Source organism: Protopterus annectens, chromosome 2.part0 (assembly GCF_019279795.1).
Source record: "Protopterus annectens isolate FY-2018-M chromosome 2.part0, PAN1.0, whole genome shotgun sequence".
In the NCBI taxonomy this organism is placed as follows: domain Eukaryota; kingdom Metazoa; phylum Chordata; order Ceratodontiformes; family Protopteridae; genus Protopterus; species Protopterus annectens.
In genome coordinates this window covers 1,316,182,846-1,316,199,826 of record NC_056728.1, presented here as the reverse complement: position 1 = coordinate 1,316,199,826, position 16,981 = coordinate 1,316,182,846, and the positions used below count along the sequence as shown (strand labels likewise).

The 16,981-nt window shown below is 39.9% G+C and overlaps 1 protein-coding gene across 6 annotated transcripts in view; it reads right to left on the bottom strand.

Annotated features, from left to right (window-relative positions):
* LIMCH1 (LIM and calponin homology domains 1) overlaps positions 1-16,981 on the bottom strand; it is a 1,973,196-nt gene that overhangs the window by 91,869 nt on the left and 1,864,346 nt on the right. For all 6 annotated transcript variants that reach the window (XM_044061504.1, XM_044061502.1, XM_044061501.1 and 3 more), the window contains one exon: positions 2,171-2,294. In XM_044061504.1, the coding sequence (XP_043917439.1) occupies positions 2,171-2,294 (124 nt within the window). The remainder of the gene's footprint in view (positions 1-2,170; positions 2,295-16,981) is intronic.

Below are 16,981 nucleotides of genomic sequence, written 5' to 3'. Positions count from 1 at the left end.
TATCTCAAGTAATATGGCAGATGTTATGTGCGTTCCCAGCAGTAGTGGCAGTGTATAGAGTACTGTAAGGCAAGTAAAAGATATATGCCCTTTTTCCCACTGTAGTGCGATCCTGGAGTTAGTATATATAGTTGGGGGGGGGGGCTTAGCTCCCACGTTAATTTGGTTTTATATTGTCCAGTTTCTGTTAAGAGGGTAAGTAAGTAGTTGTCAAGGTCTGGAAAGAGGTAGTTATTAGTGTTGTGAGTATGTTTGTTTATGGTTTAACGTTTAGTCTTTTGAAATGTAGCACTGTAAGCTTTCAGTGAAATAAGATTCAGTCAAATGAGTTTTCAGTATTTTGAAATTAGGTTATTTGGTCTCAGTGAAATGAAAGTCAGTCAAATGGGTTTTAGGTGATGTGAAGTAGACCCAAATCTGCATATAACATAAAGGAATCTGCTTTATGTATGGGTATGGTCCAATCGTGGGCCATTAGCAGTTTTAACTTAACTATACATTGCAGTATCTGGAATTTAGTGCATGTTAATTGCAACATGCATTTGAGAATGGAGTTGAAGTGCAGGTAGTTTAACAGTGGTGGGGGCGGGTAGAGTATTCAGTTACAGTTCTCCTCTTTCTAAGAAGAGTTGTAGCAGTGACTCCTAGTGATGACAGTCATCTCAATAGTGATGAAACCTGAAGCTTTTATGGCTGCCACCTTTTCAAATTTCCAAAGTGGGACATTTTTGACGTGTGTGGATTTAAGTGAACAAATTATAGTAGCCCCCCACACAGTGAACCTATTGTGGTCCCCGTACAGTGTAGGTGATAGTTGCCTTCGAATGTTCGAAAGTTGTTCTTCAGCACCGTCTCTAAAATGTTTCATAAGAACTGATTTTATCTTGTGGAACACCTTTTTCAAAAAGGTATTCAGTGAACCATTGTAGACCTGTGTCATGTGCAATAGATGTATATACACATTTTACATCAATAGTTAACAGTATATCATCCACATTGTATTCTAACTTGTTTATTTTGTCAAGACGATTGCACAAGTCCTTGCATATATAAGGCTCTTGTGCTACTAGGCTCGAGTTTTTCATCAAGGAATTTGGCACAGGGGTGAATAATGGAACCTCTAGCATCCACAATGGGTCTCAGGGGTGTATGCGAGACCTTCTTATGAATTTTGGGTATGCCAAATATCATAGGTGTGATGGGGAAGACATATTAAGAAAATTATTCTAATATTAATCCTTTCTGACTGCTGGAGTGGTGGATACTCTAAAGGGTAATTCAGGACATTAGAGAAGGTGTTACTGCCACTCCAGTGGTCTGAAAGGATTCAGGTGAAGCAGCAACAAGGACAATGGGCAACTAACTCACATTTTCAGACAGCTCAGAGAGGAATAAAATAAACAAGTTAGAATACAATGTGGATTATTTACTTTTAACTATTGATGTAAAATGTTTATATACGTCTATTCCACATGACGCAGATCTACAATGGTTCACTGAACACCTTTTTGAAAAAGGTGTTCCACAAGATAAAATCAATTCCTACTGTGCTGAAGAACAACTTTCTAACATTCAAAGGCAACTATTACCTACACTGTATGGGGGTCGCAATGGGTTCACTGTGTGGGGGGCTTTTCGCAAATATTATCATGTTACAATGGGAGAAAAAAAATGTCTAAATAATTCAGAATATATGTATCAACATCTCAGGCCATTTTCCTGTTTTGGTTCACAGGAAACAAGCACCTGAGAAGGGACTGTCCTGTGAGAACAGGGACAAGTGGTGACATGCAGTGCCAATGTCTGTATCTCTTCCTTGCCAGGGACAACTAACAATGGATACAAGTTCTCCTGCAGGGACAATATATGTGCCAAATATCCACTCTAAATAAACATGTCTTAGAAGGATATCAGACTCGCAAGGGACTTTACAAAGGTCTGTAAGTCCACATTTTTCAAAGAAGGTTGGGAGACGATTATGAAACACTTGTAAAATCCTAATCATACAGGATACAGACAGTGGCACAATAGCAGAAGGGACAAATGTGGCAGGAATCTGAGGCCAAAAGCAGCAGCCATGTGAGGGAATTCAGTCTCAGGGGAAAACAATCAAAGTAAAAGCAAAACAGAGGTGAACAAGCGAGAATACAAACTAAAAAAACAGACTAACCTTCTCAGTCCTCCCATACTATTTACTGGCTGGCTCCAGTTCCGATCTAAAGAGGCTGTTTTCTTCCGTACATCTGGAGAAAGCTGTGGTTGCCTAGTTAATGGCTGTGGGCTCCATGATCCATCTGCAATTGGTAATCAGAGAACAGATAACTTGTCAGTATAGAGATAAATGTTGCCTCTTCAGTCAATTGCATTTTAAGTACCATATATAATAGTGGGACAATTTATTTTATTTTATTTTTATTTTACATTTGTCAACCGGGCTAGTACAACTGGATACATGTTCATTTTCAGTAGAGGTCCGGGGAGATAAGCTCCAAGATTAAACTAATGTAGCAGGAATACAAATCAAAACAGCAACATAAAACTAATACATGTTAAAATTACAGCAACATAAAACTAATATATGTTAAAATTACAGCAACATAAAATGAATACATGTTAAAAATACAAATACAGTAAAGCTGCAGACTAACATATTAAAACTAGCATCAAGGTGTAATAATGCACTGAATAGCATAAAATAGCCATTAGGTATAATTATTCGTGAATAAAAAGAAAATACGTCAAACAGTTTTTACCATATGGTAAATTATAGCAACAAAATTCAGTGAAGAAAGAATTAAGTACAGAACTGACTTTCACCTTAGCTAAACCGCTACACAATTAGAATTACTTCAAAAGCCACCTACTAGATTTGTGTAACTGAATGCAGTGGCGGCTGGTGACTTCAAATCACAGGGGGGCTGCAGGAGACGCTGAATGGGTGGGGTCAAAGGGAAGGGGTGTGGTCAACCATAAAGGGGAGGAGCTATGCACAAAACCACAAAAAACTAACTTTAATTAAATACGCTGCCCTGGGTGGCAAACCATCATTATGAAAGTCCAATCAAGACAAAAATAAGTGTAGAAGAATAAAAATATTTCAATGCATTGGCTGCATGACAGCTTACTTAATATCTAGATGGAAACAAAAGGTTGTGAGGCATGAAAAATAAATTACTTTTTAAATACATTACTGGAATGCCAGTCAAAATCAAGTATAAGAAAACCAGAAGCACTCAACTCAAACCACTTCTCCTTGCACTGCAGTTCTAATTATAATATATTCAGCTTTATTAAAGTACCAAGTAACATGCTGAAAGTAGAAATCTATGTGATGCCCCACTTGTAAAAATGTTTCTTATCCAAAAAAGACCTGCTGCCTGACAACTTGTTTCATGGGGAAAACATGATAAAAGTAAAAATGAAAAGCAAACAAGAAACAAGCTCAAGATACATTGCTTAAAGGATTACTGTACAGGTTATGGACCACACATGATTGGCATTCTGTTTAGTTTACGGGTAAAGTCTGTAGAGATGACTGGAAGTCTCCAACAAGTGTAGTGAGCTTTTTAAAATAATGGAATCCTGTCCTTTAATACCCAAGGCTTATACATTATCTAGTCAAGTATTCTCTGCATGGCAACAACAGAAAGGCTTTCAATGTTGGCAATTCTTTAACAGTATGCTTATTAAAGCTTACTTGCATCTTACGATGTCAGACAAGCTTACCTTATGGTCATTAAAGCATTGCTACTTAAACACAGAGCAACAGGCACTTTGAGTAATAAGCATAAATCTGAGTAATAAGCATAAATCAACAGTACAAAAATATGACAGAAACCAGACCATTCTGCAAAATCAAGGACAGATGAAAAGCCACTGTAGTACTTATGCAGTGTGTCCTCCCCATCCAAGGTAGATACAACTACTCCTTGCCTTGCTTGGACACATCCAGAGTCACTACATGGGGAGTGGGGTGCAACAAGCATGTCACAATTTGAAATCTCTCTGGCTGACTGTGATGGCCCTGACACATTTGTCATACCTCTCAACCTCAAGAGCAAGAAATCTGGACAAAGCCATACACAGAAGTGGGACAAAGGCACAACAATAAGGACAATTTTAAATATTGCTCTAATAAACTTAGAAAGATAATAGAATAGGTCTTGCATTAGTATGAATTTTCTGAAGGGTATAAAATCTAAAACTCAAATGTCTGTCATTTTCTAACTTCAGTCTTTAGTGATTTGTCACTAATTTGCCAAAAAACACAATTTTATGAAAAATGGACCAAAAATGTGATGCAAAAATATAAAATAGACACACAATACAGCTGCTACCTGTCAAAGAAGGGACACTTTAATATTAGTACTGCTACCTTGAGCAGCTGACAAAATAAAAGAATCTACATGCATTTCAAGTAATCTATAACTTTGATTATTACAGTTATTTCTTAATTGTAAACCCTCCATGTTTTCTTCCAAAATTGCTATTTTATGGAGGGATTATTAGGGGAAGAGCAACATTTTGAGCCAAAAATTGGGGACAGTTGAGAGGTTGGCTATGCCTAATTCTATAAAGCAATTTATTTGCATGTACCTCTCAACCTGTTAATGCAGTAAATCTGAACAAGGCCAAATATATTGGGGGCACATATAAACAGTACTAAAAATTGCTTTTGTATAAATTGAGACAGTTGATAGAACGGCTCTTACTTTAACATGCATTTTTATGAAGGTTATGAAGTCTGAAACTTATTATTTAGTGACTTCTGGCAAATCATTTAGGAATTAAAACTACAAATTTTATGAACAAACCAAAAATAAGAAGCAAAAATCTATTCATTCTTTGAAAATCTGGACAGTTGGGAGGTATAGTTCAGCTGGGCCTGTCTGAGTTTGCTGCCCTTCCCCCCCTGACAAAATAATGGTTGAATGGAGCCTCTGCAGCCATTCCAATGAACCATTACTTGGCTATTTCACTCCATTTACCATAAAAACTAATGTGCATACTGCTTTACTTCAATGATGAGTTGGACTTCATTTGAAAGTTTTATTTTGTATTTTACAGCACAAACATTAAGTCATCTGTTAAACAAAGCAATGCAGTCTCACAATGAAAACTTAGCATTAAAACTTCTCTGCCCTTGAAACTCACATTCATTGAAACAGCATTGAAACCCACATTCAAAGAAAATACATTTTGCCAGTGGCAGATAAAGATTAATTTTGGGCTGTTTTCGAATCATAGGCCCCTTGCATATGAAACATACATGTGCTCTTTGATACACCTTCCTCATTGTACTAAAATTATATTCCTTGTACAACACAGTACACTTGTTAGAGGGTGTTTTAAATTTGTTTTGAACATTTTTCCAGTAAGCAATGAAACAAAACATATGCACCCATAATGGCAAAACTGCCCAGTTGAGAACATTTATCATAAAAAAGTCTACTCAGACTTCCACACATTATTAGTAAATATACGCAATTCTACAGTCCACCATTATTAGTAAATATGCACAATTCCACAGTCCACCATTATTAGTAAATATGCACAATTCTACAGTCCACCACTATCAGTAAATATGCACAATTCTACAGTGCACCTTTATCAGTAAATATGCACAATTCTACAGTCCATATTCAGTGAATTCAGTTCTTGCCATAGCTGTCAACCTTAGCACAAAAACCTGGACGAAGCCAATAATGGGTAATACAGTCCCAAAAATAGGGACAAATTTAAAATATTCATCTTATAAACTTAGAAAATTGCTAGAAAAAAAGGTTGTGCTACTATGTATTCTGAAGAACATGAAGTTTGAAATTCAAATGCCGGTCAATTTTACTGCGGACAGAACAAAAACAATTTTCAGCAGAGACGCAGGGATTAATACTGCAGACACATCTTTGTAAAATGGCAGGGCACCAGAGCAAATCCACACAAACACAGGGAGGAGATGCAGACTCCACACAGAAGCCACCCCAACCAAGAATCAAACCAGAAAACCTATAGCTGTGAGGCAACAATACTACCACTGCACCATCAAATAAACATTCAGAAACCTGAAGTCTGAAATTCAAATGCCGGTCAATTTTACTGCGAACAGAACAAAAACAATTTTCAGCAGAGACGCAGGGATTAATACTGCAGACACGTCTTTGTAAAATGGCAGGGCACCAGAGCAAATCCACACAAACACAGGGAGGAGATGCAGACTCCACACAGAAGCCACCCCAACCAAGAATCAAACCAGAAAACCTATAGCTGTGAGGCAACAATACTACCACTGCACCATCAAATCTGCAAGGAATTAAACATTCAGAAACCTGAAGTCTGAAATTCAAATGCCGGTCAATTTTACTGCAGACAGAACAAAAACAATTTTCAGCAGAGACGAGGGATTAATACTGCAGACACGCCTTTGTAAAATGGCAGGGCACCAGAGCAAATCCACACAAACACAGGAGGAGATGCAGACTCCACACAGAAGCCACCCCAACCAAGAATCAAACCAGAAAACCTATAGCTGTGAGGCAACAATACTACCACTGCACCATCAAATCTGCAAGTAATTAAACATTCAGAAACCTGAAGTCTGAAATTCAAATGCCGGTCAATTTTACTGCGGACAGAACAAAACAGTTTTCAGCAGAGACGAGGGATTAATACTGCAGACACGTCTTTGTAAAATGGCAGGGCACCAGAGCAAATCCACACAAACACAGGGAGGAGATGCAGACTCCACACAGAAGCCACCCCAACCAAGAATCAAACCAGAAAACCTACAGCTGTGAGGCAACAATACTACCACTGCACCATTAAATCTGCAAGGAATTAAACATTCAGAAACCTGAAGTCTGAAATTCAAATGCCTGTCAATTTTATTTAACATTTGTTAATCAGGACAGTCTGACTTGGAACAAAAATAAATTTCAGCATAGGCCCAGGAAGAAATAATGCAGACATGTCTTTGTAACATGGGAGGACACAAAAGCAAACCCACACAAACACAGGGAGAAGATACGGACCCCACAAAGAAGGAACCCCAGCCAAGAATCAAACCTGAGAACCTGCAGCTGTGAGGCAACAATGCTACTACTACACCATCAAATATCAAGCATTGCAACATTTACAAACCACAGATATTATGAGGAACAGATCAGATCAAATATGAGGCAAAAATCTGCAATTTTTACAAATGGTGGTGGGTAGGGAACTCAAGTCTTTAACACCTGCATACAGGGTACAGGGTTCAAGCCTGAGGTATTCCCTACCACACCACCATGAGCACCTGGGGCATTTTCACACACACACACACACACACACACACACACACACACACACACACACACACACACACACACACACACACACAGAGTTAAGCACCAGCTAACACACACACACACACAGAGTTAAGCACCAGCTAACACACACACACACACAGAGTTAAGCACCAGCTAACACACACACACACAGAGTTAAGCACCAGCTAACACACACACACACAGAGTTAAGCACCAGCTAACACACACACACACAGAGTTAAGCACCAGCTAACACACACACACAGAGTTAAGCACCAGCTAACACACACACACACAGAGTTAAGCACCAGCTAACACACACACACAGAGTTAAGCACCAGCTAACACACACACACACAGAGTTAAGCACCAGCTAACACACACACAGAGTTAAGCACCAGCTAACACACACACACACACACACACACAGAGTTAAGCACCAGCTAACACACACACACACACACACAGAGTTAAGCACCAGCTAACACACACACACACAGAGTTAAGCACCAGCTAACACACACAGAGTTAAGCACCAGCTAACACACACAGAGTTAAGCACCAGCTAACACACACACACACACAGAGTTAAGCACCAGCTAACACACACACACACACACACACACAGAGTTAAGCACCAGCTAACACACACAGAGTTAAGCACCAGCTAACACACACACACACACAGAGTTAAGCACCAGCTAACACACACACAGAGTTAAGCACCAGCTAACACACACACACATAGAGTTAAGCACCAGCTAACACACACACACACACACAGAGTTAAGCACCAGCTAACACACACACAGAGTTAAGCACCAGCTAACACACACACACACACACAGAGTTAAGCACCAGCTAACACACACACACAGAGTTAAGCACCAGCTAACACACACACAGAGTTAAGCACCAGCTAACACACACACAGAGTTAAGCACCAGCTAACACACACACACAGAGTTAAGCACTAGCTAACACACACACACAGAGTTAAGCACCAGCTAACACACACACACACAGAGTTAAGCACCAGCTAACACACACACACAGAGTTAAGCACCAGCTAACACACACACACACACACACAGAGTTAAGCACCAGCTAACACACACACACAGAGTTAAGCACCAGCTAACACACACACACACACACACACACACACACACACACACACACACACACACACACACACACACACACACACAGAGTTAAGCACCAGCTAACACACACACACACAGAGTTAAGCACCAGCTAACACACACACACACAGAGTTAAGCACCAGCTAACACACACACACAGAGTTAAGCACCAGCTAACACACACACACACAGAGTTAAGCACCAGCTAACACACACAGAGTTAAGCACCAGCTAACACACACACACACAGAGTTAAGCACCAGCTAACACACACACACACAGAGTTAAGCACCAGCTAACACACACACACAGAGTTAAGCACCAGCTAACACACACACACACAGAGTTAAGCACCAGCTAACACACACAGAGTTAAGCACCAGCTAACACACACACACACAGAGTTAAGCACCAGCTAACACACACACACACACAGAGTTAAGCACCAGCTAACACACACACACATAGAGTTAAGCACCAGCTAACACACACACACACACACACACACACACACACACACACACACACACACACACACACACACACAGAGAGAGTTAAGCACCAGCTAACACACACACACACAGAGTTAAGCACCAGCTAACACACACACACACAGAGTTAAGCACCAGCTAACACACACACACACAGAGTTAAGCACCAGCTAACACACACACACAGAGTTAAGCACCAGCTAACACACACACACAGAGTTAAGCACCAGCTAACACACACACACACACAGAGTTAAGCACCAGCTAACACACACACAGAGTTAAGCACCAGCTAACACACACACACACACACACACACACACACACACACACACACACACACACACACACACACACACACACACACAGAGTTAAGCACCAGCTAACACACACACACACAGAGTTAAGCACCAGCTAACATACACACACAGAGTTAAGCACCAGCTAACACACACACACACACACACACAGAGTTAAGCACCAGCTAATACACACACACACAGAGTTAAGCACCAGCTAACACACACACACACACACAGAGTTAAGCACCAGCTAACACACACACACACACACACACACACACACAGAGTTAAGCACCAGCTAACACACACACACACAGAGTTAAGCACCAGCTAACACACACACACAGAGTTAAGCACCAGCTAACACACACACACAGAGTTAAGCACCAGCTAACACACACACACAGTTAAGCACCAGCTAACACACACACAGTTAAAAGCACCAGCTAACACACACACAGTTAAAAGCACCAGTTAACACACACTTCTCTATCCAGTTAAAAGCACCAACACATAAGTAAAATGCACCATACACTTACCTGTCTGTTCTCCATACCATATCCTGCCCGCGCAATACTCACAAAGACCCGCGAGATCCCAGCAAAGCTCCTTCCCGATGACGAGATCCCAAGCTCCCTCCCGAGACTGTTCTGACTGCTGCTGTTGCAGTCCGGATGCGATATATCCTCCCAGCGTGTCTGTGCACTTTAAAAGTGCACAGACATCTCCTTGTGTCCCTCTATGGGTCCTGCCGGACTGCCTTGAGCATGCGCATAGACAGACGGTAGTCGGGACTACTGCGCATGCGCGAAGTCCGCGAAATTTAAAAAAATAATTTTTTTTTTTGTTTTCTTTTTTAATTTTTAGTTTGAGGGGGCTGCAGTCCGGCAGCCCGATGCCACGAGCCGCCCCTGACTGAATGGTTCAACTAACAGTTAAAGAACTCGGTCTCTTTCCAAGCACTCACCAAATATTCTTCTGCGATCTACTGTCATGCATTCATGCACAGTCATATAGACTTACAAGACTGTTATCAACTATAGAAAGTCTGTGTGATACTGTGGTAGATCTCAAGAAAAGCATGCTTAAAGTGCAGTAAAAAAGGTACAGATCAGGAAGTCAGCCTGGTAAAACAGCAAAGGAAACTGCCAGCACTTCAGCTGTTGTCCCATAAACTCACCAAAAGTAAAACATATGGGAATATTCACATATATGGCAGGTGTACCTATGAACTCTTGACTTCTGGCTGCAACACCCCTCAAAAGAAGGTAAACACATTTCATTCCTCATTAAAAGAAGGTAACTTGCTTAGCTTCAATGTTATAAACAGTGGTAATTCAACCTTAAATTCAAATGACACTGTTTCTTAATTTTTAAACAAACAAGATTTGTAATTATATTTACATATCTTAATGTATGAAAGAATATAGCAACTGTGTCTATTACTTAATAATAGCTTAAGTTAACACAAATATTATTGTGATAAATGTTCATATTGCAAATATTTATGTAGCAGAAAATCTATTTATTAATACTATAGCAGCCTGCAGCATGTGTATACTTTTTTTTGCTTCACTCAAGTACTACTATGTGCCAATGTATTCTCTGCAAGCATGTTAAAAAACTCACTAAGACCAGACTTTTCAGTGCAGTAATAGCAAGTTCCCAGAAAGCATAACAGTATAAGTTGCACTTACCATTACAGTAGATGTTTACATCCTTAACTACTGTAGTAGTCTTTTGGGTACATGGGTTATTTCCTGCCCAAGCCACAAGAACCAGCCAGTTCACAAAGCTCTGGCTCTCTCCCACACCTTCAGTCTGACTGCTGACTGGACAGCCAAGAGGAGGGAAATCAGTAGCCAAAGTGAAGACATCTTTAGCACATTCTTGCCCATACAGAGAGAGAAGCCACTCATCATGAACCTCTAAATGATGTAACAGTAAATAACTAGATACCCCAACAACTAACTATATACAGAAGTGGGGGGATGGTGGGTGGGTGTGACTATAACAGCAGTGAGGAATTCAAATATCTACATATGTGGTAAGAGCAACTTCCACAGTACTATGTTCATCATTCACAGTGCAGCAGTAGCCTTTCTATGGGTTAATTACCAAAGCCTATCCTCCTCAGAGGAAGAAAGATAAGGCTCCAGGAGCTGCTGGAGAATGGTCCTAGTAAAGCCTGTCCTAGACTTGGAGAAGGAATACATTACATGTGGGAATAACAAGAAAAGATACAGTAAGGAACAACCAACTGGAATTGTCTTATTTGATTTGATGCAAGCTGTCCTTTTGTGTCTTAATCTAGGAATTCCACAGCTGAACGACTTTATACTGAAATACCCGAGCTACACAAGCATGACCAGAGTATACGGGTGACCCTAGTGTAAGGCAGATGGGCACCATGATCACCAGACTGGGTAAGAATAGGGCGACAGTTAGCTGTCTTTCTGGAGCCAGGATCTGGGATGTAACAAGGGCTCTTAGATCCTTCTATCCTGACAAATATGAATATGACCTGACAGTGATCAACATGTGAGTGAACGACCTTAGATACTGTACATGCAGTGGGATATTGGGATATTCTGGAAGTTGGTTTGGTATAATGGTTAAGGTCTTCACCTCATAGACACAAGGTACACGGTTTGGTTTAGGCTTAAAATTGCTCTTCAGGGCAGTTAGCCTTGTATTCACTTAAGATATGATTCAGCTTGTGTCTGAGACAAGAAAGACATTGGTGTTGCGTGGTATTTTGCCATCAGACAAAATTATGTCAAGATTCAAAGACAAGATAATTGCCTTTAATAACTGGCTAAGTACTTGGTGTCATTCTAGGGGATCCATTATGTATTAGCTTAGGATGAGATGGCTGACAAGTCATCCTGCTTTGCCAGGGATGGGCTGTACCTCTCTTACCAAGGCTTTCAAATGCTGGCTAACGTCTTTGCTGTCCCCATAGTGCCTTTTTTAAGCAGAAACAAAGTGATGACATTCCAACTTAGTAAATTCTAATTTGGAACACTAACCTGTTTCTACCCAGTGCCAGGAGTCTGAACAAAAAATGCTTGAACTTGAGTATCTCCTGCAACTTGAACACATTCATACATGTGCAGTTACAGAAACATGTTCAGAGCAATGAAAGCACTCCCTCTATTCTTGGGTACAATGCCTATCTTGTCTGCAGACCCACTGCCAATTGTGGGAGAGTATCAATATTTGTCCAGGATATCATCACCTCTTGACAGATTCCTTGGGACCCCATATGTTAACTCCCAGATCACCCTAAACAAGACTAATTATCACTCCATAAGTAGCTATAGAACACCTTCTCTATGTCCCCTTCTGAGCACAATAGTTATCTTAACCCATTAGCTGAAATTCCCATTAAACCCAACACCTTCCTACTGGGGGACTTCATCAATAAACAGGCTGACCTACACTGCCAATGGTCAGCCTGCCCAGTGCTTCTTGCACAGCCCCACATGTATCATCATGTATTGTTAAATCAGACCACAGTTTAGTGACCTTTTCCTTTAAACAGATGGTACTTCCCTTGTAAATAGCTCAGTGTTTAGGGACTTCTCAAAATGAAACCTCCTTCAGTTATTTGATGAATGAAATAAATTCTACTGTAATCCTCCTCTGAAGAATCCTATTGCTAAAGTTGCTACCTTTACCTCTGACTTCCACTCCCCATTAAATAAATGTATTGATAAGGCTGTCTCTAGACACAACAGATATAATGAGAAGTTTAAAAACAAACAAAGAGCTTAAGGGAAGCCTAAAGTTGAGTATGAATTTAAAATAGCCACTAAAAATAAAAATCTTTCTATAGCTATGCCAGGAAGTTAAGGACTAACACCCAACAGTGTTCGGAGCTAGTCCCCAGTAATAATACACTTTCTGGCCCAAAGGAAATAGCTACTTCCTAGCTAACAATTTTTCTGCAAATTTTACTCCACCCTCAGTTGCAGCTATCCCATAGGTTCCACAATCTCAGCCACCCCCTTTAATTACTATGGAACAAGTCTCTCAGCCCTTTCAAACACTAAAAATACTTCATCCATGAGCCCTGACAACATACAAGGTTTCCTAATTAAGGATACTGCCTTTCTAAATCCCTACTTAACCTCTTTAATCTAAATCTCTTCCCTGGTTACATACCTGAAGCCATAGTAATGTCATTGCACAAGAGTGGTCCAACCAGAGACCCTGGTAACCAAAGACCCATTAGTCTCACTATCCTAATATGTAAAACTGTGGAGCACATTTTCTCAGATATCATTAATCTGTACATTGAAAATCTCTTAACCCGGACCCTCATCAATATGACTTTATCAAAGGAATGTCCTGTCTCTAACTTCATTAACTTCGTAGAAAAAGGAACTGAAGCAATGCAAACAGTATAAATAGACCTGGCCAAGGCCTTTGACATTATTCCCCATCCAGGCATTAGTGATAGGCCTGTAAATCTGAATATAAATCATTATATTGTGTGACTGATAGGTAACTGGTTGTCTGAGAGAACCAATCTAGTTAGAGTAGCAGGTGCCACTTCTGAAAGCAAAAAATGTTACCAGTGGTGTAGCACAGGGCTTAGTTTTGGACCCTTTCCTATTTGGCATATATTTCTCAGACCTTCAGGACAGTGCTCCTGGCATATGGTAAAAAAGCTTAGCACATTATTGTAAATTAGGTGTTGTTATTCGATCTTCAACTGACACTAAATTGCTCCAGTATGTCTTATCCCATGTTAATAATTAGTGCAAGGACAATGGTCTCAAATTAAATGTAAAACATGTAATATAGTTCATTTTGGTAAACAAAACAGTTTCACTTATCATACAGGAGATGCACCCTTCCAATCAGATACTATTGTAAGGGATCTGGATACTCTTGTTGATAATTCCTTATCATTTGACCACCATGTCTCTACAGAAGTTCTGAAAGCCTTTTATCTGGCCCATCTAATTTCCAAAAGTATCTCCACTAGATCCAAAGAGGTATTAATTCCCCTTCACTCATATCTTCTCATACCAAGTATTGAATATAATGCATCTTTTGGCATGTATTTATCTAAACATATCACACGACTTGAGAGACCTCAGAGATTCATTACTAAAAAGATCAGCGGCCTCAAAAATCTTAGTTACCAGGAGAGACCAGCAGCCTTTTCTCTGTACTCAGTCTTTTAAGTCTAGCCTTTCATGTCATAAAAGATCCAACTCTGTTTGACCTCATATTCCTTCATGGATTTAATGATACATCAAATACTTGGTTAAAGGAATTATACCTTCATCAGCAGATAAATAAAACATGTTGTCATGATAGATTCATATCCCAACGTATCCCTTATCTCTGGAACAAGCTTTCATTACATGTCAAGCAGAGTAGCACCCTTGCCACCTTCAAGGAAAACCTAGATAATTGGAGAGGCAGCCTCAAACTGTTGCCTGGTCTGTCTTGTCTTGCTTTCCTTGAGGCTTGATAGGAATTTTTGAATAGGGATTTTTGGATAGGCTTGAAATGGTCTGCAGACTGATTGCCTAATACTTACCTGTGAACCTAGAATTTAATCTCTTGGTCATTCAAATTCTGATAGAAATGAAGAAGATGGATGGCTAGACTCGAGGTATACTCTGAAAGTAGTAAAGGCATATGAGGGGGGTTACTTGCAGAAATGATAACATCAACAAGCAAAGCAGAGTAGTATTGCTGGAACTGAATTATTCCTCAAATCCTGGTGAGTACCTTCACAAGGTAGACCCTGTTTTTACAAAATCTCACCAAGATGATACTGTTAGACTATTTTACATAGCATATATCACGGACATAAGTAGATTAACAAATAAAAAAAGACAGTTAGGTACACAAGTCCCATGATAAAAAAGTGCCCAAACCTGGTGCCAGGACTGGAAGAAATGACAGTGTAGAATCCTCATGACATGGAAACATTCCTACAATGGAGTTAGGCCAGGCTCAGGGGGAGGATGCCCCACTGTTGTAGAAGGAAGTAGAATTTCACAAAAAACACAAAAACTGATAGGCCAAAAATGAGCCATAAAGATGATAGAGTGGACTACTGAGGATAAGAATGAAATTATGTATTGTTACTATTATGCAAAAATCCCAGAGTTTCCAGTCAGAAGGTATTCAAACTGTTTAAGAGAGAAATTAGAGGAAAGAAGTATTCACATGTAATTCCATATGAATTGCAAAATGACTTGGTTCTGAACACGTTGCTGCAAAGAGCACTTTTGGCTAACATCAAAGACTGAAACAATACTAATTTCACAAACTTTATTCATACTTTGACTTAGGAATGGGGTCCATTCTCGCCATGGTATTAGAAACCAGAAACACTTTGAGAAATTAAACTACAAGAAGGAATTTTATTAATATGTGTTTTGCCTTTTTAGGGACTGAAGGCATGGGGTCAGGGTCATAGCAGGCAGCACATCCTGGAACTAGTCTTAGAAAATGAAAACTCCCCTAATGGAGTAGGACTGGACAAACTTCCTCTGAATCAGTCTCTTGGACTTGGGAGTCAGAAAAAGAAAAATCACTCTCACTGACTGTCAGAATCCTCCAATGAGAATTCATCTAAAGGAATTAGACAGAATAAACTTTCCTCTCAATCAGTCTTGCACTTGAGAGTAAGAAAAGAAAACGCCCCGTCTCTATGTCAGAATCCTCTGACATATTTTCTTTGAGAATATATCGACTTAGTTAGCCTTCTGGTATGGATTTCTGCCCTCCAGGATAGAAAGCCTGCAATACACTCCTGACTAAGCTAAGAAAATCATCCTTATTAACACACAAAATGTCTTTGCATGAAAAATGTATAACCTTCTACTTCTTTTTTTTGTAGGAATATCCTTGGAAGGAAACTGACTGAGAGATAAAACTTCAACCCAGGCAAGAGGTCTCTGTCCCCTGCCCTTCTGAGAAGAACCTCAAAGCGAAACTCCCACCCAAAGAAGAGGTTTCTCCCATGCCTAGATTGGACACTGGAACAGCTGCCAAGGATGTGGCTAACCCTTGGTCCATGGTAGCTGAAGGGACTACATCAGAGAAACCTGGAGAAGTCATTGAGTGATCTGAGAGACAGCAAATGACCACTGCAGAGTCACCCACCTGTAGCTCACCTACTATCTGAGCCCGTGGTGTAGGTAAGGTCTCCTATTCTGTTTCTTCTCCTGCTGTATCTAAAAACTAAAAATAAACAGAAGGACCAGTGTAAGAATCCATACTGTAGCTAAGGAAGAAGCCTGAATGCTGGTAAGTGCTTGTGGAAGGAGTAGGTTGAAAACAAATTGTCAGGATAGTGTTTACAAGAAGCACATATACACTCATTTTCCTAACCAGTCTGTCAAAATTCAAAAGTAAAAGCATAAGAAATACACCAAAACCCTGTGAGAACCCTAAATCCCTTTCACAGAAAGTGCACTGAGAGAAAAAAAGAAATGAAGAAATGTTGTCAAGCACCAAACATAAAATACATTTTTAGATGCTAAAATATAACACCCTCAAAATGTCTCAAGCACTAACATAATGAAGGAAAGTGGTCACAAAATGCAAACAAGCACCAAAACACTCAAAAAGTATTTTAAGTACATAAAATGCTTTCCAGTCTTTAAAATGTCTTAAAAGTAGTACTTTTTTTCACAAAACAACCACAGTATTTGACAAAAAGCCCATTTCCAAAAACAGCAGTTTCTGACAAGAAACT